The sequence below is a fragment of the Emydura macquarii genome, unplaced genomic scaffold (genome assembly GCF_026122565.2).
Source record: "Emydura macquarii macquarii isolate MOO-44397 ecotype Brisbane River unplaced genomic scaffold, CSIRO-AGI_Emac_v2 contig_2636, whole genome shotgun sequence".
NCBI lineage: Eukaryota > Metazoa > Chordata > Testudines > Chelidae > Emydura > Emydura macquarii.
Window position 1 is genome coordinate 18362743 of NW_027132773.1, and position 25063 is coordinate 18387805.

General features: G+C 40.5%; 1 protein-coding gene across 2 annotated transcripts in view; it reads left to right on the top strand.

Moving 5' to 3' along the window:
* Positions 1–22565, top strand: part of MDFIC (MyoD family inhibitor domain containing) — a 70683-nt gene extending 48118 nt beyond the window's left edge. The window contains exons 5-6 of one of the 2 annotated variants that reach the window (XR_010922856.1): positions 18874–19209; positions 20105–22565. Coding sequence is in view for 1 of the 2 variants with exons in the window: in XM_067564237.1 (XP_067420338.1) it covers positions 18874–19121 (248 nt within the window). In the remaining variant the exon portion in view is untranslated. Of the gene's footprint in view, positions 1–18873; positions 19410–20104 lie in introns of those variants that run through there. The other variant, XM_067564237.1, reaches the window with a different exon arrangement.
* The last annotated feature ends 2498 nt before the right edge of the window (positions 22566–25063 follow it).

Genomic DNA, 25063 nt, shown 5'->3' on the forward strand with positions numbered 1-25063 from the left:
CTCTGAAAACCAGGCTCAGTGTGTCTCAAGTTGAGCTCTCAAAATCTGTGGATATTTACCCACCAAAAAAAAAAGAAAAAAGAAAAATTGGATATAAGTGAACTGTCCATGCTTGCAGCAAGACAGTGGCATAGTTGAGAACATAACCAGGAACTCCTTATTCTCAATTTGGTTTTCAACAGCTGATTGTAAACCTCCAAAATAAAATTGGCAGGAAGTATTACTACTACTTCGAGTGCTTGTTCATGTCCATTCCATTGTAGGTGTGTGCACGCTCTTGTGCACGGTAACTGCAACTTTTATCCTTTAGCAGTACCCATAGGGCTGGCTTTGGCGCCCCCTGGAGCCCCGCACAAATGCGGTGGTATATCAGGCATTGCTGGCTCTATGCCCCCGCAGTTCCTTCTTTCCACCTGTGGCGGTTGCTGGAGCTGCTTCTGCTTGCATTGCAAGTGTTCTCAATCTCAGTCAATTTGTTTTTTGTTTTAGTTAGGTACATTAGACCTTAAGTGTTGTTAATAGTGGTAGTTAGTCACTTAGGATAGTCCTGGCTGGGACTTTGCTGGGACCGGGGCATGCCCTGCTCACCGGGCTTCATACCGTGTGCCTCCTGTGGGAAGGCCTTTCCACTGAGCGATCCCCATGATAGTTGCCTAAAATGCCTGGAGGAAGCTCACCATAAGGACAAATGCAAGATTTGTAAGGCTTTCAGACCTTGGATTCAGAAGGACAGAGAAATCCATTTGACAGCCTTACTGATGGAGGCAGCACTCAGATTGGCCTCTGAAACAATCTGCTCTACTTCGGTACCGAGCATAACATCGGTGCAGAGCATGCTGTTGGCATTGGCCCCTCCCTGACACTGGACTTCTTCATTGCTGTCGAAGAAGAAGCGTAAGCAGCGTACAGAGTGGGGATGCTCCCCTGCACCATCCAAGAAAGCAGGGTCAAGTACGGGGCCACACCGAAGTCAGTCAGTGGAAACTCGCTCACCATGGCTGAAGCCTATGTCTCTAATTAGAGAGCCACCCCTGACTCCTGGGAGTGGGGGGTGTGTCTGCACCTGTCGGCGCTGTTGACACCGGAGGCGTTTCAGGCAGCATGGACCTTGTTGGCCTTGCCCGCACCACGCCCTCCCTGTCCTCCACCCAGAGAGAAAAGGCCGGTGTCACAGGGGGAAGCCCACGTTCTGACCCCCCCGGTTGCCCCGGACACTCCCCCAGAAGTTGTTTCAGGTCATGGCCGCCAGAGCACTCCGCATCGGCGGGACACGGAGCAAGGTTGTCTTCCTGGCACTGGGCACGATCCCCAGCATCAGGTGGAGTTCGTCCCAGGAGGTAGTGCCTGTTGGGGTCGCCTGAAAGAGGCTCCTCAGGGGAAAGTCGGCATTGCTCCCCGGCACTAAGGAATTTGCCCGCAGAACCCGGTCGCTGGAGCCCGACTTGGCACCAAGCGAGAAGTAGCGCCGTATTTTGTCCGTGCCCAGGTGCCGCTCCTGGCATTCCAGTTTGCAGTCGAAACGTGGTTCCTTGCATCAGCACCGGTCACAGCACCAGCACCGGGTCTCGTTGTCATCACAGTCAACAACAACGAGGGGCTGTTCTCCAGAGTATCAGAGCACCCACGGATCGGGTCACCACTCCCCCGACACTCGGTACTATTCAATAGGAACCGCCGAGGCAGCCCCAACATGGTTGTCGGACAGGGAGTCGGTGTCCTCTTGAGAGGGCGGCAAGAAGGACAAAAAAGAAAGAAGAGAGAGACTGTGGAGAGAGCGGCCACCGGGCGAGTCGTTGCCACCAGCATAAGGTGCTGGAGCACCCTTTGGCTCAGGCAGCCCTGGGATGGCTTCAAGGTCAGTGGCCACCCCAGTGGCTTTATTGAGGACCCTGGGGGTCTCTGGTCTCCAGGTCCGCAATTGTTCAGGTCGTCTGGGGTGCAGTCCGCACCATGGGTGCTGGAGAAGGGTCATCGTTTGGCCTCCGACGACGATTCGGACCCCCCGAAGGGACCTCTGTTGGGATCTCCTGTCAGTGTGACGGGATGCCACCACCCACCGTGCCCTTCCAGTTTTCCTCCTCTTTCCCAGATGAGGCGGTCAACCAGGGAGACTTGGCACCCCTGGATGATTTCAGGGCGCATCAGGAGCTTCTAAAGAGGGTGGCTTCAAACTTACGGTTGGAGGCAGAGGAGCTGAAGGAGGCATCGGACAGTCTTTTTAATTTCCTGGCAGTGGCCGCCTCAGCCTGTGTTGCCCTCCCTGTGCATGAAAGGGTTTTGAAAACAGTGAAGGCCCTGTGGCAGACTCCTTCATTTTTCTCCATGTGTTTTTTCCCAAACCACACTGTTTGGAGGAGGAGGAGGAGGAAGTGGCACACGGTAGATGTTAGACGGGCGTTAGCATTCTACATCGAGTGCATGAGACCATTCCAGAGATCTACACAACTCTTCGTCGCGGTGGTGGATTGGATGAAGGGCTTACCTGTTTCCACCCAGTGCATCTCATTGTGGATGACTTCCTGCATCAAGTTCTGCTATGAGCAAGCAAAGGTGCTGCCTCTGGGAACAATTACAGCCCATTCAACCAGAGCTCAAGCTTCATCTACAGGCTTCCTAGCGAGACTGCCTGTGCAAGACACCTGCAGGGCTGCCACCTGGTTGTCTGAACACACCTTCATGTCCCACTACGCCATCGTCCAGCAGGTACAGGATGATGAGGGCTTCGGCTCATCTGTAATTCCGGCCCACCTCCAAGGTATTACTTGTGTGTCACCTATAATGGAATGGACATGAGCAAGCACTCGAAGAAGAAAAGACGGTTACTTACCTTGTAACTGTTGTTCTTCGAGATGTGTTGCTCATGTCCATTCCATGACCTACCACTCTTCCCTGCTGCCGGAGTTAGCGGCAAGAAGGAACTGAGGGGGGGCATAGGGCCGGCAGCGCCTCATATACTGCAGCATGTGCACAGGGCTCCAGGGGGCGCCGAAGCCGGCCCTACGGCTACTGCTAAAGGGAAAAAAGTTCTGGTAACCATCCCCGAGGGCATGCACACACCTACAATGGAACGGATAAGAGCAACACATCTCGAAGAACAACAGTTGCAAGGTAAGTAACCGTCTTTTTTTTATTATTTCATAGAATCATAGAAGATTAGAGTTGTAAGGGTACCATAGGAGGTCATCTAGTCTAACCCCCTGCTCAAAGCAGGACTCACCTCAGCTAAATCCTCCCAGCCAGGGCTGGGATGCAGCTTAAAAACCTCTAAAAATGGAGATTCCACCACCTCCCTAGGTAACCCATTCCAGGGCTACACCAACCTCCTAGTGAAAAACTTTTTTCTACTATCCAACCTAGATCTCCCTCACTGCAACTTGAGACCATTGCTCCTTGTTTGTCTCACATTAAGCAAAAGCAAAAGGCCCTGAAATTTCTTATGAGGTATTGTCTTGTAACAAGAGTCCTATATGCAGACACAACCTCTCACTAACTCAATTCTTTTTTCAAAATCAATTACAAAGCAAAATAAATCCTTCAGATGTGTTTAAATTGAGTCCTATTTTCCATCCACTCATTTTGCTCCCATTTCTTGGCCCAATTAAAACTTCAGGGGGTTCTCTGTAGATTTGCTGCTTTGTAGTTCAGCATAGACCCTCAATACATTGTAAACACATAGAGCAGGGGTGGTCAAACTGTGGTTCTTACTGTTAAAGCACGGCGCGCAGAGTGCTCTATACCCCTATTCGCCACCTAAGGTGGGGAGTTCGTGGCTTCAGCCCCTTGGTGGGGCAGGGCTAGGGGTGTCTGCTCCGCAGGAGGCACCTGCTGGGGCTCAGGGCTTCTGGCCCAGCGGGTGCACCTGCTGAGGCTTCAGCACTGCAGGGAGGAGAGTCTCAAGGCTTCTGCCCCGTGGGAGGCGCCTGCTGGGACTCAGTGCTTCAGCAGACATGACCCACAGGGCAGTAGCCTTGAGCCCTGCCACAAGGCTGAAGCCGTAAGGCCTGGCAGGCACGCCCTGGCTCTCAAACTTCTGAAGATTGTTGTATACAGCTCAGAGTCAGTAAGTTTGGTCACTCCTGACATAGAGCATGGCAAGTTCCGTTGTGATACATACTATGCTGGGCATCCTTAGAAATGACACTGACAGTCAGGACTGGATTGTGCACTTGCACAAAGGCCTGTGTAGGGGTGGCACTGAGCAGCACTGTGTCTGGGGGAGCACCAGGGTGACATTCCCTCAGCTATGCACAATCTGACCCTGGGAAATCAGGTCCACATCTCCCGTTTCAGTGTTGTTTTCCTTCCCAGAGAGGGAGCAAGGGGTAAGCAGGAGAATTCTTCTGTTGTATCTGCTCAGTGGACTTTGAGTGGGGTTTTTTTGTTTCTGTTTTTGTTTTTAAAGGCAGACAGGGCTTACTTTACTCATTTTATTTGTAGGGATCTCCCAAGTTACTTTTTGGCTCAGACAAATGAGCTAAGCCCTACCTGACGGTATTTAAAGGATAAAGTGATTGTTTATATGTGAAAACATGTCTATGTGCTATATAAACAATTACTACGGAACTTTTAGCAGGTACTTACAGTTTTCATTGTTTGAGTGAGTCTGTTTAATACAGTTGTTGCTTCACTTCATGTCATCATTTATAAATTGACCTAATGTTTTACTGGTTTCTTGTAAATTAAAAATACAGTACATTCCCTGTATTGTCACGTATAGTACACTGTCACGTATAATTTCTAGATACAGAATTATCCAGTGGATAAAATTAGACGTGTTTAATTTGGTGTTTAATGCTATGGTTTTTGGAAGTGGGAAAATTTATATTGGCTCTGAATAGTATGATCTAAAACAGCTGCTGAAATTGTTGCTAAAGTTCAACTGTTTTCAGTTTGAGTGCAGCATAAATTTATTGCGTTGTAATTAAACTGTATCGGAGTATCAGGCAGTGCGTACTCATCTGTGAGAAAAGTTACTTTTCTCTTCCATAACTTGGTTTATTCTGCCATTATGGGTCCACTTCAGAAAAGGTAATTTATCTAGAGTTTTAAAATGATTAAGCATACATATTTTGTTATGAAAACATTACCCTTTCGTAACTTCTTAAGAAGGCTAATTTTGATTATGATTAATCAAATATTCAATGTACTTTAACTATATTCAAATCAATAAATATAGTTAAACATACAAATACATAGTTACATCACTGGAGAGTGTGAACCTAATATTGTACATTTATACACCCAGCAGTGGTATGCACAAATTTTGAGCATAGTTTCTAAAGCTTTTTCTTACTGTGAACTTTATCTTTCCTAAGAGATTGTCTTGTGGCCATCCCCCTCTCTTTTGTTGACAATCACATCACAATGATAGTAATTGTTTATATAGGAAAGTAATGTTAAGAAATGTTTGTCAGGTCAGACCCTGCTACTGGTATCACATATCCAGTAAAATGTGATATGCGTTTGAGTGAATAAAAATTGAATAAATTAGGAACGATTAGGGGAGGCGGTATGCCAGATATCCATTGGAATAAAAAACCATGTCCACAAAGGAGTAACTCCACCTGCTGCTGCTGCTGTCTTGCGGCTAGCTCTTGGCTGAACAAAGGCTAGGAGACAAAACTCTGAATCAAGTCTGCGATGGAGAAAAGATCAGGAGGCTGGCACTGCAGCTCAGTTCTGCCCTCTGGCATCTCCTGCAGTGGTGCTGCCTTCCAAACGTCTTGATCACCAAGCCTTGGGCCTAGTCAGACCGTTGAGAGGTAGGACGTTGGTCCTAAGGGAAGCATTAGTCTCCTCATTCTTCTTTTTTTTCCTGCTTAAGCGTACACACTGATGGTTCAGGTACAATAGTTACCTTCTTCAAACTTGTTTGTTGGAATGTGAGGACAATGTGCACTGTCATGTCAGAGAATCTAGAGGAGGTCACAGACCTTAGAAAATTATGCTGTCACTGACAGAGAGCTGGAGAAGCTTGGAATCAACATAGCTGCTCCCTCTGAAACTAGACTAGCTGACACAGGCTCTCTCCAAGATGCATGTCACTTTTTTCTGGCATGGAAAAAGCAAACAAGATCGTTGTGAACATGGGGATCTACCAGAGGTGGCTTTGCCAACAACACCAGTACAGGAAATAATCAATCGTAGACAAGTGTGTGTGCATGAGTGACAAGGATGGCAGAGGAGTGGTATGATGTGCAGAAGGGGAAATGGTTGGGGAGGAGGACAGGTATGACTTATTAAGAAGAAGGGTTGATGTAAAGAGGGTAAAGATGTTAGCACCACATTAGCAAGGATAGATGGAGGAAACTCAATATAGGATCAAGGATGAAGCCTGTTGAAAAGGGGTAAAGACGAGAGAGCCAAGAGCCCAGGGAGCCCTAAAAGTAGAGGAAGAGTATCAGGTGATCTTTAGGAGGATAAAAATACAAATCAACCATGGACGCAGAGGAATGTGCAGATAATTTAAATAATAATGACAGAAAATGAGTTGTGAATGAAAGTACTGTAATAGTTTTCACAAGGCATGTAACTTCCAAGGAGGAAGTGAACTGGAGACAGCATGTTATTGTGGGAGTTAAGTGAAGATTCTAAATCACAAGGTAGCGGGATGGGCTACGGGAGAGGGGAAAGTATTGTTCTACAGAAATCACAAGGCAATAGATTGAGCATTGTAAAATTCTATACTGGCAAAGCTACAGGACAGAAGAAATTGGATGATGCAATAAAATCTCTCCTCCCTCGTTATTTCTTAATTCTTTTTATATAAAGACAAGACACAGTCTATCACTAGGCAGCCAGGTCTGTGGTGTGCTGACCATGTATTTCAGAGTAGGTTAATCTGTTCATGACAGGTGGTCCATCAGTTTACTCCCAAAATTGATATCTGTGGCAAAACCCTACACCTGCATGATGATGCTTTGGAGTAGTATAGGAGGTTTAAGAGCCATATTGACCACCCATCCAGCACAAGGTCCACTGCTCAGGGAAGAAGGGGATGGGGGTATACACTGCTGGGTATGCTTTACTGATCATTGGAAGAGAAGCAGCATCACCACCTGCTAGCTCCAGCCTTCCGTATATGCACTAGAAAGCTGAAGCCAACACCTTTCCCCATCTCACTCCACCCAGCAGACATCATCTTCTCATACAGAAGTTTGACACTGCTTCTAGAGCTCTCTGAAGTATTAAACTGAGATCCTGCCCTGCTACCATCCAAGGAGAAAACATTTCCTAGCTCTTTTCTCTAACCATTCCACCTCTGAATGAACTCGTACTGCTGTAGGCCAGCATCTGGACCTGTGATTTTAGGAGTTGCTATTCTGCCCATTCAGCACATTGTGACCCTACAGTTCTGTAGCAATAGCAGAAAACCTTTACAATCTGCAGTTTTTAAAGAATTGGATTGTGTATTCTGCTGGCTGTCCCAGCATCCCAAAGATATGTTGTTTAGAAACACTTTCTATCCAGACATTGTTGGAAAAAGATTCCAAGTGTGGTTCGTTACCTTGCCCTGGTAAGAGACCCACACAGGATTTCAGGCTGGACAGTCTCCAAAAGAGTTTATTCTGCAGAAGGTCAATTCCCAAGCCCACAAGTGGACAGTGGAAAAAGACCCCGAACAAAGGATTACAGACAGTTTTATACCTTATTGCTACTTAAACATTCATGACAAGACCATACATATCCCCCTTACAAGGGCACAAACCTATTTTATCTATAACTATTGGTCTATATTATTATTCATAAGATACTTTTACAGATGTTTTGCAGCTAACTACAACTTATCTATCAAGGTTGCAGAGCTTGCTGAATTCAGCCGAGGCTTATCTCCTTCTGCATTCCTAAGAACTTTCCATGATCTGTGCACAGAGTGAAACGGCCTTGCCTTATAAACAAAGAAGCTGCAAAAATGGAGTAACTATAGTCAAGCAGACAATTATTTTCCTTCAACATAGAAGGGCATAAGTGTATTCACTATTCCTATTTTGTATCCATTATTAATCCATACTGTCCCTGAAGAAATCTTGCTCTGTTCTATACCATCCGCTGCAAACACAAAAGAAACTCTGAAAGGATAAGACAATACTCTGTCTCTCTTGAAAAAGTAATTTTTGAGCTACAGCTTAGAAATAAAGCTTTCTCATTGGAAATGTAGTAACTTACCCAACTGAAGAAGGTAGATGGTTAAGTGGTATGTCACAGTGGTGACCATTGCATGCTGGATTGACCCATTTTTTTTCAAATATGTGAGAACACATTTGCTTTTACTAATGGAAATTGCCACATTGAAATTAAGAATGTTAACTTTTCTTTTGTTGATTCAAATAAATAGTCTTTTATGCAGACTGTTCGCAGTATTGTATTTCTTCTTATGTGAAATCTCCATTATTGGAGTTTTGCAACATGGTAGCCCATTCTGTATGGTCCTCTGCTAATCTCTTTGTGGATGAATAGTATTGCATTTAACACATTGTATTTAGTGTTCTTTATACCAGTATTCCTAGATTGTGGTGTACAGAGCACTTGCTTGGGAGTCTGTCTTTGTCATATGACACTGGCTCTCTTAATTGTTCTTAGCTATTATTACATGTGGCTAGGCTCCTCTTTGCAAATGAAGTTCTTGAAGCCTGTAAAAACAACTAGAAATGAGTAACTAGGTGGGAATATAGCTGTTGTCTCTAGAGATCTTCTGCTACATAGGTAAAGGAGAAAACAGTATTCAGTGACTAGACGTGAAAGGAAGAAGGTCCAGGAGAGACTGGAATTATTGTCCAGCTATATCCTTGTTAGGGAGTAGGAGGGTGAAGAAGAACAGAGCTGAGTAGCATATACAGGGGAGCAAGAGAGAAGAAAACCAAGTAGCAAGAAAGCATATGTATGGGAAAGACAGGAGACCAGGCAACAGAGAACCATGTGCAGAGGAGTGAAGGGGGAAAAGGAATGGACTAGATAGGAGGGGGAGATAAAATGAAATAGAAATTGTTTATCCTTTTCGTAAAGGTAAAATACTTAATATATTGACAACTAAAAATATTTTCTATTGCTTCTCTATGGGAGCATTAACATCACTATGGTAACTATGACATAGGATTGTTAGTATAAGGGGAGGTGATTTGTGCAATGAAAGATGGTCAAGCGTCTACTTGAAAATCTTTGTGACTGTGAACCAAGTTTGAGGACTCTTGTTTTGTACTTTCAACTTAATGCTCAACTTACAAAGCATTAAGAGTAGCACATTGCCATGTGCACAAACCAGTGTCAGTTTAATATATTAGATTCAGAAATGAATGAGAGCTTTATTTAAAAAAAAACAAACAAACAAAAAAAAAACATTAAACTTATATAGGGTGAGATCCTCATCTCCTTTCTGGTCCTTGTATGCCAAGTAAAAGGACCAGATTGGTGTACAGGGGGCCCCCCCAAACCTTGTATCTAGCTGAGGGAAGGTTTTCCTTGTATAGACACTGTGGAAGATAGCCATAAGGCTGCTTTCCAAGGATTTTCCTTGCAAGCCATGGCATATAAGAGGCATGGCAGAGATAGCGGTAGCAGGAGGCCTGGTGGAGACAAGGCCGCAGCATGCAATGTAACAAAGATTCCAGGCAACTACATGGTCCATTGGGCAGCCTGAGGAGGCAGTTGTAACTTAGACAAGTCCTTAGGGCTAAGTTACTCCAGAGTCTAGTGCAGTCCATGAACGGCAACATACAAAGGCAGCCTAAAACCACGTTTGGTCCCCTCTGCCTGGCCTGCAAAGTCTGTACCACACCTGAGAGATACAGCATAGAGTCTCATACAAAATGAATTTTTTAAAAGTTGTTTTAAATATCAGCACATCATGATTCATCAGTCTCTCATTTTTTTGCATATAATATACCTAATTCTGTTGTCTGTCCTGAATGTTGAAACCAAGTGTGGTGGCAGTGGACAGTCAAATGACACATTTTTCTTGTTCATGTGCTGATTTTAATAAACTGTCAAAGTAACCTTCTTTCTAAAAATTTGTGATTTAACTAGGGAAAAAAATTGAAGGTGAAATTCACTGTGTTTAGCCCAGACATTAAAACAGTTAATGTACATGAAAGGTTATCATACTTCTGTCAGTGATCTAATATTACTAACTGACATATATTTGAATGACCAGACATGGCCTGTTGCAGGGTACTCGCAATGATCAGTGTAAATTACCAGTGAGACCTGATTTGCAGATCAATAAGGTTTAATGTGCAAGGATTTCTTAGATAATTATTTCAATACAAAGCCAAAAATTAACTAAAACATATCCATACTCACTAGACCCAAGGAGTTACGTGTTCACTCCAGAGGTTGTACACAGGAATAGTTTTCCCGCCAGGTGATCAAGCCAACAGCATCTCCTGCGGAATCAGGTGGCAATGAAGCACACTCCTTTGTCTGGGTTGTGGCTTTTTATACTCTTTACATCCATTCATAGAATCACAGAAGATTAGGATTGGAAGGGACCTCAGTAGGTCATCTAGTCCAACCCTCTGCTTAAAGCAGAACCAACCCCAATTAAAATCATCCCAGCCAGGGCTCTGTCAAGCTGGACCTTAAAAACCAATAAGGATGGAGATTCCACCACCTCCCTAGGTAACCCATTCCAGTGCTTCACCACCCTCCTATGAAAAACTTTTTCCTAATATCCAACCTAGACCTCCCCCCCTGCAACTTGAGACTATTGCTCCTACTTCTGTTATCTACTGCCACTGAGAACAGCCTAGCTCCATCCTCCCTAGATCCCTCCTTTCAGGTAGTTAAAGGCTGCTATCAAATCCTCCCTCACTCCTCTCTTCTGCAGACTAAACAAGCCTAGTTCCCTCAGCCTCTCCTCATAAGTCATGTGCTCCAGCCCCCTAATCATTTTGTTGCCCTCCACTGGACTCTCTCCAACTTGTCCACATCCTTTTTGTAGTGGGGAGGCCAAAACTGGATCATAAGTGGCAATGTAAAGAGATTAAAAGTAGTTACCAAAGAAATAAACATAAGATCGCAGTCTAAACTCTGCACAGTAATAAGATTTGAATTTAAAATTATCTCACCCTTAGAGATGGTACATGCAGGCTACCAGTCTTCAGTTCACAGGCAGAGTCTGCTTTCCCCACCTGAGACCACCCCTCCCCCAGTACAAAATTTTTTGTCTTCCAGACACTCCTCCTCTCTCCCACAACTCAACACCTGAAGAAGACCCGTGATGATGTCATTCTCCCCCTTTTATGGCTATGACTGGCTTGCTGGAGCAGTCAATGCACGTGACATGGGGGCGGTTCCACTTCATTGTTGTACTGAAATGGCTGGTTTAGGTATTTCCCACCTCACAACATGTTCTAGTAGCATTTACAACAATATTTTATAATTTTACATACTATGGTAGCACATACCCTGTTGGATTGTATTAACGTTTAGCAGATCAAGACTTTTAAAATAATACCAAACAAGGTATCCTTTGTACAGAACATATAATTATAAGACATTGATGAATATGGGGTTTCTGGGATGTTATCAGACACAGGGTGTCACAGTCAGTTTTTAAAATGCTTAAAATACCATATTTTCTCATGTTTTGCACTTTTATATTTTTTCCCAGTCTAGCTGCGTATTTAGCTAAACATGGCCTTACTAATCTAGGGAAGTTGTACTGTGTATATGGCCTATCAATTTGTTTGTGTTTTTTTTTTTTTTAATTTTAGTTCAGTATTTTGCTTAGGGATAATGAATATTTTCAAAGTGGTGTGCAGAGCAGGGGAGAGGTTATTCACATAGGTAACGGGTTATGCTGTTACCTCTTGTATACTATTCTGTTAATGTATACAATATCTCTATTTAATTTAATAACTAGTACCATCATTTTACTTTTGCTCAGCTGGATTCTCATCAGCTTGTCGCTTGTTTATCTCGGACTGCTGTGCTGCTTTGGTGGTGGCTTGTCTCTTCTGACAGTGCTCTGTGTTCATCCTTGGCTTTCTCCAGGTCTGCTCCTCCTATGTGCATGAGACCTGTAACACCTGCTGAGACTTCTGTTAATCTCTGTGTATGGGCCTTGAGCAAACCCCTGCTGAGGACGTGAACTGCCACTTTGATTGCGGTTTTGCCCTTTTTTGATTCTTGCTGTGAGACAGCAGAGTGCCTGGAGATTTGTTTTGAGTTGTCTGAACTCCGTGAATATAGTTAGCTTAAAAAGCTGACCAAGGTCAGCATTCTGTAAGTGAGCTTATTTACCATTACAGACATGGAAACCTTTTGTCATATGTGACCTGCCTGCCTGGTATGAAAGCTTATTGGGTCAGTTTGTGACAGGTTAATGTCAAATATTACAAAAGAAGCAAAGATCAGCCTGCATATGTGTGTTTTCTTTACATGTTGTAATTTAGCTTTGGCTGATTTTGTGTAGTTAGATGGTCATGTAATAGTTCTCTTAAAATCCATTTCTTAGCTAGAACTACGCAGTTTAAATAAAAGAAATGGGTGGAAGTAGAACAAAGGAAACTAAACTGAAAAAATGCTTGTTTCAATCTTAATATTAAACTTGGATACTGAGGAATTGTTAATGTGTATAAAGCATTTGAAGTTGAAAATTCTTTGCTATTACTGCTGTCTATAATAATTTTATTGTGACTTTAAAAACTAAATTACATCCAAATATATAACTAAAAACAAGGAAAGATTTAACAAACTTTGGTTAACGAAAATTGTTTCCCTAATTAAGTTAACCCCAAGTTAGATCTTTGCTGTTTGTATGTAGCTAATGACTGATATCTTTTTTGAAGCAGTTATCATCCAATTGCAGCAATGTGCTGCATATATGCAACCTCTAAGATACAGAACACATTCTTAAAAGGAATATTGATACAGAAAGGGAACTTTTGTACTTTGTTTTCAGAAAGTATATTTCAAATTGAGAAGTAGGTATTTTTAAATCCTAGTTTGCTGTCAAATACAATTTTTGTGGCAGCCCTGTGAGATTTTTCATTCATTTTGGGGGTCTTTTGCTCCTTACAGGATATGAGGTGAGGCTCTCATTTGGCAAAAATAAATAGTAAGAAGTTAAGGCTGCTAGATCCAAACCTAGCTTGGATCTTTGTCATTCAGCAATACACGGTTTCAACCAAGTTAAGAAAAGTGTTGATGAGCTTTGAAGTAAGTCTTCCACATCCTCATCTGGAAGAATAGCAGAAGTTTGGGAATAATTTCCTGTGAATAATATTCTCCATAAATGAGGAATTTCTTTTGCTTAGAGAAGTTCCACAGGGAGATCATGATTTCCTCAAGTGCATTAGTTATTCAAAAGTTTTTAGCAACGTTTTGCAATTTGTAACACTTTTTAATCATTTAAATTTTAATAATTTTAATACATTTTAATAATTTTATGGCTTGCTTTAGAACAATTTGCTGTGAAAATTTTGCTCTACATTGACTTCAACAGAGCTAGACAGTTTATGCTAGCTTCTGCCCCTTCAGGCCTAGGGCAACAACATTTTTACCGATTCACTCTGATAATTCCAAGAAGGGAGGAAAAACTGAAGGGATAAAATGTTGTAAGAAGGTATTTGAAAAGTAATGGAAGTTCTGAGGTGATGTGGTACAGAAAGTGTTCCATGTGAAAGGAACTGCATAGGAGAAGGCTTTTTTTACCCTCAGCAGCAGTAAACCATATGATTAGAGAGAGGCTAGCTTGTTTTAGATATGCAGGGAGGAGAGTGAAAGAAAAGGTCTATGAAACAGGGTAGTCTCTCCGTTCCTGCCTTCCTCTGCGCACCCAGACTGCTTGGAAACTCTCCGCTAGTAAACAACACGTAGGTTATTTACAGTTTTCCCCCGTCATCTTTACAATGTTGTGCAGCATAGCATATAATTCCTCAGTCCTTTTGCCCACTGAGAGGAGAGGGAGGAGATCTCTCCCTCCTAGATCTGTCTTGTCCCTGGTTCTCACAGCTTACCTGCCCCTCTCTACCTCTTTCCACTTCATTTTGTATCCTCTTCAACTCCCTGAGCTAAAGGGATAATTAGCACTTTAACTCTCCCCAGACGACCCCAGTCTGTCTGTCAGTGTGGCACAACTTTGCCTGTCCAGTTTATTGTGGACGATTTCATTGGCGATACAGTGATCAGAGTGCTGTTGCCCAGAGGTCTGTCACAGTCTGTTACAGAGCAAGTTCTACACCTTATCAAAAATAGAGAAAACTATTTACCAAAGGTGCTGGACCATTAACTTTTAAATCAGATATATCTTGATTTATGGGGAAGGGGTATATATATCTCTCTGTTGATTTCACTGGCATGTGGGATGGGAAACTGGGAGAAGAACAACTAACGAATGATATTGTGACTGTGCAGGCTCTAGTTCCTCTCCAGCCTACACTGTTAGGAAACTTACAATTTAAAAAAATTAATAAAGAGAGAGTTCTTCCAGCCCAAAGCAATAGATTTGTGAAGTTAGCATGTCACTGAGGTGAATAGTGGCTTTAGCTGAAACCTTTGACTGCTAGAGTTTAGCAGGTGACAGTTTTATGCAAAGCAGCCCTACTTTGTATTACAGTATACGGCGAAAGACTGTGTCTGCAACAGAAAGGGATAGACATTTAAAAAGTTGCAAAAAGACACCCTCCACCCCAAGGTTGCTGACTTTATCCTTTTTCCATACTCTTGCTCATCTTTGGGAATGTAAAATGAAACTCATGTTCCAGATAGTTGGGTTAATGTGTTCCACTTCTGACTCATCTGTAGCACCTGCTGTGGTTTTTCATGTAAGTGGAAATAAACTCCGTTGGAAACAATCTTCCATTCAAGCACTATCATCAAAAATATTTGTGCTTATCCAAGATTTTCTAGTTAAGTAATCTATAAGGACTTGGATTTGGAGCCTGGGAAAAAATGTTAAGGAATCTTATGAAAGGAGAAGGAACATAACTGTCTGAAAAGGAGTATTGAAAAACCTAAGATTCTTTTTCAGCTGAATCCTGTATAATGTACTGGTGGTGTGCATGGTGTTGCCTTTAAGTGACTGACTTGTAAGGAAGATAAGGGTCCCTCTACCAGCCACTAAGAAAGGGATCTTCTAGCTCAAGTGGCAGAGACACTTAATGTTTTGGAGCTGAAAAACTAGGGTATGTCTGCCAGCACATTGATCTGTTGCATTTGCTCATAACCTCAAAGTTTCTTACTGCCATTAGAAAATCCAACATGAAATGTCTCCTCCTTCTCTATGGCTGTCAGTCTCCATTTGAAAGAAGTTAAGAAATACTATCTTTATGACATGCTTGGGTGGGATGTTGTGATAAATGTGCCTACGAATTTACCCTAATTATGAGCTCGACTGTAAGAAGTGAATGTAAGCTCATAAGATGTCATAATAACATGCAATAACAAATGTTGATGGGAAAAGGTACAAAAGAGTGACAGACTGAATTAATTCAAACGAAAAGGCCCACTGATACAACTGAAGGACTGTGTTAAGATCATGCCTGGTGAACAAGAACAGTGTGAGAGTGAAAATCAGTGAACCAAAATTGGTGTGTCAGAAACTAGGCCTGTTTGGTGGACAAAATAATGAGGGGATTGGCTATGCTGCCCCTTACTCCCTTTGTCTGTCCTTAAAGAAAGAGACTTTGTGAAGAAAATTTAGCTACTGGAATGAGCTTCACCATCATGGCTGCCACTCCACTGTCTCTGGAGCCCCAGACCTTTGTCATTTGACCAGACAGGACCAGAGAGAGGGGAGCCAGGCGACATCACCGTCTCCACTGGCTTTGGCTAAATCCCAAATACTACTTCGGATGTGAGACTTGTCTCTTCCCTCTGCCTCCCTTTGTGTGTCCTTTTTCTTCCCCACCTTATTTCTTCTCTTTCCTATTCTTCTCTTTTTCCCCTGTGTCTAATAAGAGTCTGGCTTAGCCACTCAAGACTAAATATTTTTCAACACTGCTGTAAGCCTGTGACCAAAACAGCAGCTAAAGGCAATGTCCTAAACAGCGAGATGCTGGTGCAAGTTTGCCAGGTCTTTGAGTGGTTGATAAAACATGTGCAAAGCTGTGTTTGTCCAGCAGTGAGGTTGCAAGTGAGAGGCAACACCAGAGACAGAAGTTGCATTCTATCTTTGCTGGTTTTTTCTCTCTCCTTTTGCCTGTGTTTGTCTTATTTTGTCTTCTACGAAACATCAGACTTTAACAACAGCAGCTTCAGCCTATCCTTACAAACTTCTCTTTTCCCCAAAAGGACAGTTTTCTTTAATGCCATCTAAGAGACTGTCAAAAAGGGGGATGTTCCCTTCTAAAAATGCTCCCCACCTACAAGGAAAGGGAACAAGGGATTTTGCTAAAATGAAAACCTTAAATACTTTACATTTCAAGTGCTTTAACTGTTCGTTTGTTTTTCCTTCTTTTTTGGTATCTTTTATAAAAGGTTAAAAGGATTTCTGATGGTGTGCTTGCCATGGTACTAAGCAAGCTGAGGTCTCTATACCAAATCCCAAACCTTGTTTAAAGTTGCTTAATGTTGGACAGCGACTTAGTTTGGCCCATATATTCTATCTAAGTTAATACAACAGGGACCCCTCTCTTACTAGTGTGTTCTGTTCAACATAATCTCCAGGTCTGTAGTACCTTTGGCTATGGGACCTGTGGTACCAACTAAAGTACAGAGATTTTGGAGAAACTACTGAGCGCCACCAAAAGCCTAAGGTTAAGCGGATGTGGTGATAACGCCTGCCCATCACAACATGTTGTATAATCTTCTTCTGGACAGCTGTTCAGAATCCAGATTTAAAACTAATAGCATGTGTGGAAAAAAAGTTTCGTTAATGTTTCAACTTTGCCCTTGAAATGTGGCCCAAAGTTTTTGTTCATTATACAGATGAGTCACGGGTCACAGAAAGGATAAAGAAAGCAAAACAGGTGTTATGCCTTTTTAAATTATTCTCTGAAGTCTGTGTGTCCTAAGTAAACTTCATAGGAAACAACAAATCATGTATATATCTTCTGAATGGAGGATGTGTGAGTATGCTATCAGGGCAGCTTAACTCAGAATAAACAGTTTGTGCATAAGTTTCTGCTTCACTCCTGTGAAGAAGAGATGAAAGAAAAAACATCCATAGTGACACCCATAATAGCACCAGCAGCCAAAATTAATAGTGCATCATTTCTTTGTGCAATTGAGCATACACAAATAGCTTTGGCCTTTGATAATTAGCCAAGAGTGAAGTAGCTTTATTTAGACCAACACAATTTGTCTGATTCAATAAATATCTACATAATGGAAAGCTTTGCAGGTTCCATGAAAGGACTTTCACTACATTAACACCTGAAAAGTAGATTCTGGAGAGTTTAGCTTCTTGATTTAAAAGCCAGTACATCAATGTAGTGCTATATCCTATGTGTCTTCGTTTCTGTCTATGATTTACACGTCACTAGAAAAGCAGGCAGTGATAAAGATGAGTGTGTGTGTTTCTATATTTTCACCTTTATCTGTGTAGGAATTGTGAAATGTCCTGCAATCTACTGAAAATCATTAGATTTTGATTTCATTAATGTTTTGTTAACACATTGTGTTCTACACACCTGTTTTCTTACATACTATTAACCTCTGTTATCTGCTTGTCTTGAGGATCAAGAATAGTAAAAATGATTCAGTTCCTCAAATGTGGATGCTCCTTACGCTCATGTAACTGTTGCTGTCTCCATCTAACTAATTTCTACATAGCTTTAAAAATTAATTAGATATGAGACTAATAAGAGAATTGTGTAGAGGAATAATTGAAAATGAGTGATCAGAACAGATTTTTTTCTTCATTGTTGAAAATATAGATGCATGTAAGGCATATTGATGTGGGTGTTTTTGAGATTAGCCTGATATTGACTTAGAGAAAGCAAAATCTTCCTGTTGTGCTGGCATCTCCTGTTCTATAACTACTTTGCTATAACTACTTTAATAAATATCAATAAAACAAGCAAGCAAATAATTTATGCATAAATTATCAGCAGCTGTGGCCAGCCCTCACTTAATTCATAAAGTCTGTGTTCTTTCTGTTTTTCTTTGTCTCTTGAGATTTTGTTTTTTCTCATGAATTATATCTCATGAAGATGATTCTAAGAACAGTTGGGCTTAATCTGACTTGAATTTTGACTTGAAATGGGGGTTGAGGTCTGGTTATTAATTGCATTCCTTCCCCCACCATCAGTTCTCCTGTGCCTAGTCACACATCTATAAAATTAAGAACAACAAAGAATACAGTATGAACAGTAAAAGTAAACAGTACAGAAATTGTACCTTTGCCACACCCACTGATCCTTGCAACAAGAAACTAATGTTCATATGCCAGCTCTGTGGTTGGTATCCTACAGGGCACAGATATAAAATATGGTGAGTTTACAATCTAGAAGACAGATACAAAGGTAGACCAAAAGGAAGCAGTCACTTTAGATAACTTGGCATTTCTTTCACAATCTGGTAATTTATGGGCGTCATGAGAGTAGTGAGTTTGAAGACAAGTTTGAATAGGAGGTGATAGACACTGGTGCACTGGACTTAGAGGAGATTAGAGGCATAGGGTATGCAGGGGTAGCGTGAAAACGAGTAGAGAAAGGACATGAAATCTGGCAGCAAGGCTCACATAATTGATTAATGGAGGAGGACATACAAGTTGAGAGCCAAGATTTAAGATGGGCTGTGTTGTGTGTGACCTTGAAGAGGACCCAAAATTTGAACTTCACATGGCAGAGGAGGGGGGAAGGTTTGTCAACTGCAAAGCCAGTAATTATTGTGACATATTTGCACTTAAAATGTAATACTGATTTGTCCTTATTCTTTCTTTCTTTCTTTTTAAATATGTGGTACACTACAAACCTGGTACTGATGAAGATTGCTGTGTTCACTCTATCCTGGCTTGCCTGTTTTGTGAGTTTCTCACCGTCTGTAATATTGTTCTGGGACAAGCTACCTGTGGCATCTGTACATCGGAGGCCTGCTGCTGTTGCTGTGGGGATGAAGCAGGGGGTGACTGTAACTGCCCATGTGACATGGATTGCGGCATAATGGATGCTTGTTGCGAATCATCAGACTGCTTGGAAATCTGTATGGAATGCTGCGGGATTTGTTTCCCATCATGAAATATTGGTATCTCTCTCTTTTTTCTCTCATTTTTTTATTCTGTTAAAAACTGGAGAGCTTTTTTAGATGCTTTTGAAGCAAGACAAGGTAAGAGTCTCACACAGCAATCTGGTATTTGCACTGTTAACTCACTATGTTTAAAGAATCTTTAGAGGAAACAAAAAACCTGTACTCTAACAAATGTTTTATGGTTTAGTAAGTGAAATTCTAGTTACTTTCCAACCCCCTTTGGCTGCGCAAATTGGGGTGGTTGACTGCAATCAAATTAAAGGCCTGATTCAAAAGGTCTTTCTTGGTTAAAATTGCCATTTGAGTTAAGTTTTTGGCCAAAGAAAAGTGTGCAAAGTAGTGCCTTAAATGTTCCCCCTCAACTACTTTAATGTTTAAACACATGAACAGACTTCCATACCTAACACACTTTTGCAAGAGTTCTTGAAAACAAAATTACTTTATTTCATCTTTATTTTAACCTTTTATGGTTTGAAAGTACCTTGGCCTATTATATTTTAAAGTGAATTTAAAACTATGCAGAAAGAATCTACAATTGGTCTTGGTACAATGTCACATTGAAAATGTTTCTTCTATTTTTAAAGTTTCCATTGGTTTGAGAGATATTCCCTGTGCTTATCATGTGGAATACTGGCAGTGGGTGAAATTCAGGCATATTAAGTCAGAGAGTTTTGCCATTGAGTTAAAAGGGGCCAAGATTTCACCCACTGTCTTTCAAACAAGAAGAAACATTTTATATGGGACCTGTATTTCCCTTCAGTGTTAATGTTACTTGAAGTGATTAATTTTTCAACAAGGTTTTGAAGGCTTAGGTAAGCATGAAATATATCATTTCTCAGTTAGATAAACAAAATTACTGTAGTTATTTAAAAGGGTATCATCAAAAATTAACTTCAGATTCTAAACCTACCAGTTTTTGTGGCTCCACAGAAAGATTTCGTAATTTGGTTTCCCCCCCCTTCCTCTGTTGTAGGAAAGACGTGCACAAGTAGGGGGAATGGACAGACAGAAGAAATAGTGAAATGGACTAGACAGGAAGTACTATCAAGTGCAGAAAGTAAACATATGAAATATCTTATTCTCAAATATCAGTTCTTTTATGTGTTACTTACAAACAATATGAAAAGACTTTTCAAATAGTTACTTCTAAGTTAATTGTTTCTCTTTAAAACTGAAGGAACTATAGTAATGTCTTTAAAAAACACTTAGGATTTAATGGGCCAAATTTTTCTCTTAATTACACCATGTAAATCTAGATTTTCTCCGTATAATTGAGAACAGATTCTAGCTCTGTGTAGCTAGTGATTACACAATTTCCAGATGTTGGGAAATAATGGTGCCTATTTACCTTATCATCTGCAAGTTTCTCCTCTCAATACTTACAGCTCATTAGTTCCGTTACGTAAACTACCTGTACATCTTGATCTCACATGTTTAACTTCTCTATCTAGACTCCAGATTTCTTGTTTGTAGCTGGTTGGTCCTAGTTAATTTAGGTCTCATTACCACAGCCCTTGATGGGTAATATCAAATTTCTTTAAAGTGAATTGTCCATAAAACAGTTCTTTCCACTGAAATAATTCAATTTATGCAAATGTGACAAACTTAAAGAGCATGTGAATGTGAAATTCACTAAGTCAACACATTGTTCTTACCTAGGGTCTGGTTCTGCAAACACTGACTAGTAGTGCTTACTACTGTGAGTTCTCACTGAAAATGATAACCTTAAGATAGGTGTATCCTCCACAATTCTGTTGAACTAGGGAGGTGTTTCCTTCTACTTTGACCTCTCCAGGATTGTGGTATATTGCAGTTTAATGCAGATTTTTTCAGCGGGTATCTTGATCCATTTTTCACAGCTACTACAGTAGCTATTCCCATTTGTTTTTACTATGTAGAGGGGGCCAGATTCTGATCTCACATTAAGGTAAATCAGGTGTTTCTCCACTTTCAGCCTTTTTCAGTGGTGTCACTTCCTTAAGGAAGTGTTTAGCTATTATGGTAATGGATGCTGTAATAAAAAACGACGTAGTTAAATCGATAAAACCACTGAGCTCAGAATCAGGCCCAAGGGGCTGATTCATGACTATTTAGAGTCTGAACCACACTGGGCAGGAGGAAGAGGCATGCTGGCTGAGTGGCAGTGCTTGGAGGCATTTTACCTTTGTAAGACATAATGCCTCTGCGGGCACTGCAGCGAGCAGTGGGATTTGCTGCACCATGGGAAAGTGTAGAGAGTGCTTCCTGCAGCACAGCTCTGGTGGATGTCAACATTGCGGTGTTGGGGACATGCTGTCTCGGACCAGGTAGCACTGAAGACTGTGTTAGTTGTCCCATCCCCTGTGCTGCTTGCTCAGCTAAATAAACTGTGGCTGGCCCTTGTTTTGAATGGGCTTGTGATTCAGGAGAGAAGGGCTTCCTGTGTCTTCTCCTTGTAGTGCACCTGTGCCAGAGCAGTCACATTTTGGTTTATAGGTTTCTGGAAAATTGAACATCTGCATTATTTAGCTTTTAGTAAATACTGAATTTTAAGAACTGTCCAGTGTTGCTCTTAAAAATAAATTACTACACCACAGGCTGCTATAGACGGGCAAACAATTATGGTCTATGTAAACTACTTTTTCATGGTTTAAGGTTTGTTTGTTCATGTAGATTGTTATACATACAAATGATTCTGCTTGTAGGACACTTTACAAATGAAAACATTTTGGGTTCAAAATAGAAAAAGGTGGGAAATATTTCAATCTTTTTCATATATTTTTCATATATTTCAATCTTTTTTTCTAAAGAATATACTTCGAATATTGTTAAACCAAAAACAAGAAGCGCTCTGTTTATAATTTATAATCAGAATCTGGATATTTATATATATCTAATTTTAATATTTCTCTTGAATATGCCCACTAGACTTGTGAAATATTAGAAAGTAAAATACAATCAGTTTATAGGACATATAAGGCCTTCCAATGACTTGGAACTATCGTTGGATTATTGTGGATTTAATTCCGAAAATTTTAACTCTGTGATTTGTTTGACATTTAAATATATCCTGCTATTATTTTTCATAGAAATATTAGCACTTTTGTAATATTTATCTCTGCAGCAGAGAATATTAGTGAGTAGTTTAAGGAACTTCTTTTTTATATTTATATTCTTAAAATTCTCTTTTGTTATGTCCACTCTGTAGGCAATCTTATGAGCACCTTGTGTAATAAAAACAAGCAGAACTAAAAGTAGACAATGTGAAAATGTAGTTTAAATAAAAACTCAGTATTTGTCAAGTTTGTAAAATTTCTGGTGGACATTCACAGTTTCAGTTTTACAGTTTACAGTTCTGCAAACAGGCCCTCTTTTTGACAAATTGGTAATTTGCTATTTGTATTTTATATAAACTAGATCCGTGTTATTGTAAAACACATTTGAAATAAAGAACTTTATTTTAAACTTTGGAATACTTTGTTATTATTTTTCTGTCTTATTACTGTTTTGCATTTTAATACCCTGTGGAAGTCTCTGTATACAGATAGTGCTTTATGCGAGAGTTCCTGCTGTAGACTGTAATCTTTGGGTAACTGACAGTGTGAGTGAACCAGTATCACGATGTATCATTTCTCACAGCATAGCAGAGTTAGACCATTTCTGAAGAAATAACTTAGGATTTCATAATATGGAATACATTTTGAATACATTTTGTATAACTTAAACACTAATAGGTCAAATTTATACCTGGTGCAACTCCCTTGACTGCAGTGGAATCACACTAGGAATGAATTTTGCTCAAAATGAATTATTGTATTTTTAATATATTCACTGAAATGTCCCTTTCAAGTTCCTAAAAAGCTATATTAAACATGGAGTAATCAGTTCACAGTATTATTTAGGTGGCAGTAAGAATGATGGAGTCACGAGATTGCAAACTTACGGTTCATCAATCCAAGAAAGTAGCATTGCTTTAATTTAAGGTGTGATTTTCAAACCAATTTAACTAAACCAGTGAAAAGGCTGTGTGGCACTTACTGTGGTTTAAACCAAACTTATTTCAGTTTGGCTTAGGTTGAGTAGGAACAGGGTTAAGCTATACCTAAATAAGCCTCTCAAACTGACAAAAGAGCGTCCACATGGCCTTTTACAATGGTTTTATTAAATCATTTATAAAGTGATGCAACCTCCCTGTGTACACAGGGCCTTAGAAAATCTAAAGTAATTCTAAAGAATCTCCAGAAAATGTTACACAAGTAATATTTTAGTTTGCACTGAATGAAATTCTGTGCTTAAAAGGGTACATAATGAAATCTTGCTTTTGGGAAAATGAGCTAAATTTCTACTAGAAAATAATTGTTCATGTAAAAACACTAATAAAAACTTTTACAAATAGCAGCTGTTTGAGGTTTACTCCAGCTGTTCAGATATAATAGTAGATGGCTGTTATACAATAACATTTCTAGAGAACAATTACATCAATCAGAGGAGACCCGATCCACATTTAGGAACTTGGTGTACATAATAACTGTATTTTAACACTAGCTCATAGTAAGAACTATTAAACTCAACACGAATCATCACCTTTTAAGAAAATAAATTTCTAAATGAAAAACGTTTTCATTTTAGGCCTAACTATTTAATTATGTAGTGCCCCAATAATATTTACTATGAGTGTGTGTGCATGCGTGCATGCATAGACTTACACTGAAACAAAATCCATTACAAGCCTTTATCAGATACCGTACAACTTTCTGCAAAACTACTGTTAATCTGAAATTTCTCTCTCTCCTCTCAGGCCCCAAAATGGCAAAGAGCTTTATGCCTGTGCTTAGAATTTTTTTCAACATTTGGAAAACCCCGTTAAAATTGTCACCATGTGTTCTCATTAGGATTGATAGAAGGTGAATCAGAACCAACAGTGGTGCTTGTATTTGGAATACCCTTCGGAGCATCTTAGTATATTTTAGTTCAAGAAAATAGCAGTAACCTGAGGGGCCCTACAAAGAAAATGAGGATTCACTGGTACTTGTATGCTGCAAATGCTTTCCAATTCCAAAGGCAACAGGATGTTTCTGGCCATCAGGAAATTGAAAAAGTTCTTTAAAATAGTTGTACAAGTTATCCTGCGCCCACTTGGACTTGTTTGGAGCACTCAGCTTTCTAGAAAATGAAGTTGAACTATCTGTACAGAGATCTACCCATTGATCTAGGAGCTTTGTCATGAGCATTCACCAAATGTTTGCCAGTTATTTTGGCACTGACTAGTGGAGAGAATGGTCTTTCCTCCTTTATCAGCCTTTGCCAGGGTAAACTATTTCCACCACCATTTGAGAGGGGTGCCATCTCTACTCTGCAAGATGGGGGCAGAAGTAGGCTTTGATTACAAGATTGGAACCTATATGTGGTTTGACTTTTTAGTATGTTGATTAGCTTTGTTTTTCAATAATGTGCAAGCAATTTAATTTTGCCCCCTGTGCTTATGCATGACAGTATAGTCTAAAATTAATTAATGCTATACTGAAATACAAAATAGTACATATTTTTCTATAACCTTCAATACTCATGTAGCATCTTATTTATTTTTATTCTGTAACATGTACACTGATTTCATTGCCATAACAGTCCAGGATAATTTGGGCACTTTTTGATATGACCCTCTCTCATGTGTAGTCAGCAGCCAGACACCAATTTTTTTCAACCAGCGATGCAGCCTTCCTCTAGCTACTTCATCCCGGAGTTGTACCTAACTATACAGCTAATTTATGTGCACTAAACAGACTAGTATACCTAAGTTACACACCTAACTTAGGTACATTGCAGAATAGTTACTATTAAATAAGCTTAGGTCATCATCCTGCAGACACTTCTCACTTCTGGGAACAGATCTTCAGCTGGTTCAAATTGTTATAGCCCCATTGATTTGAGTGGAACTATGACATTTTATACAGTC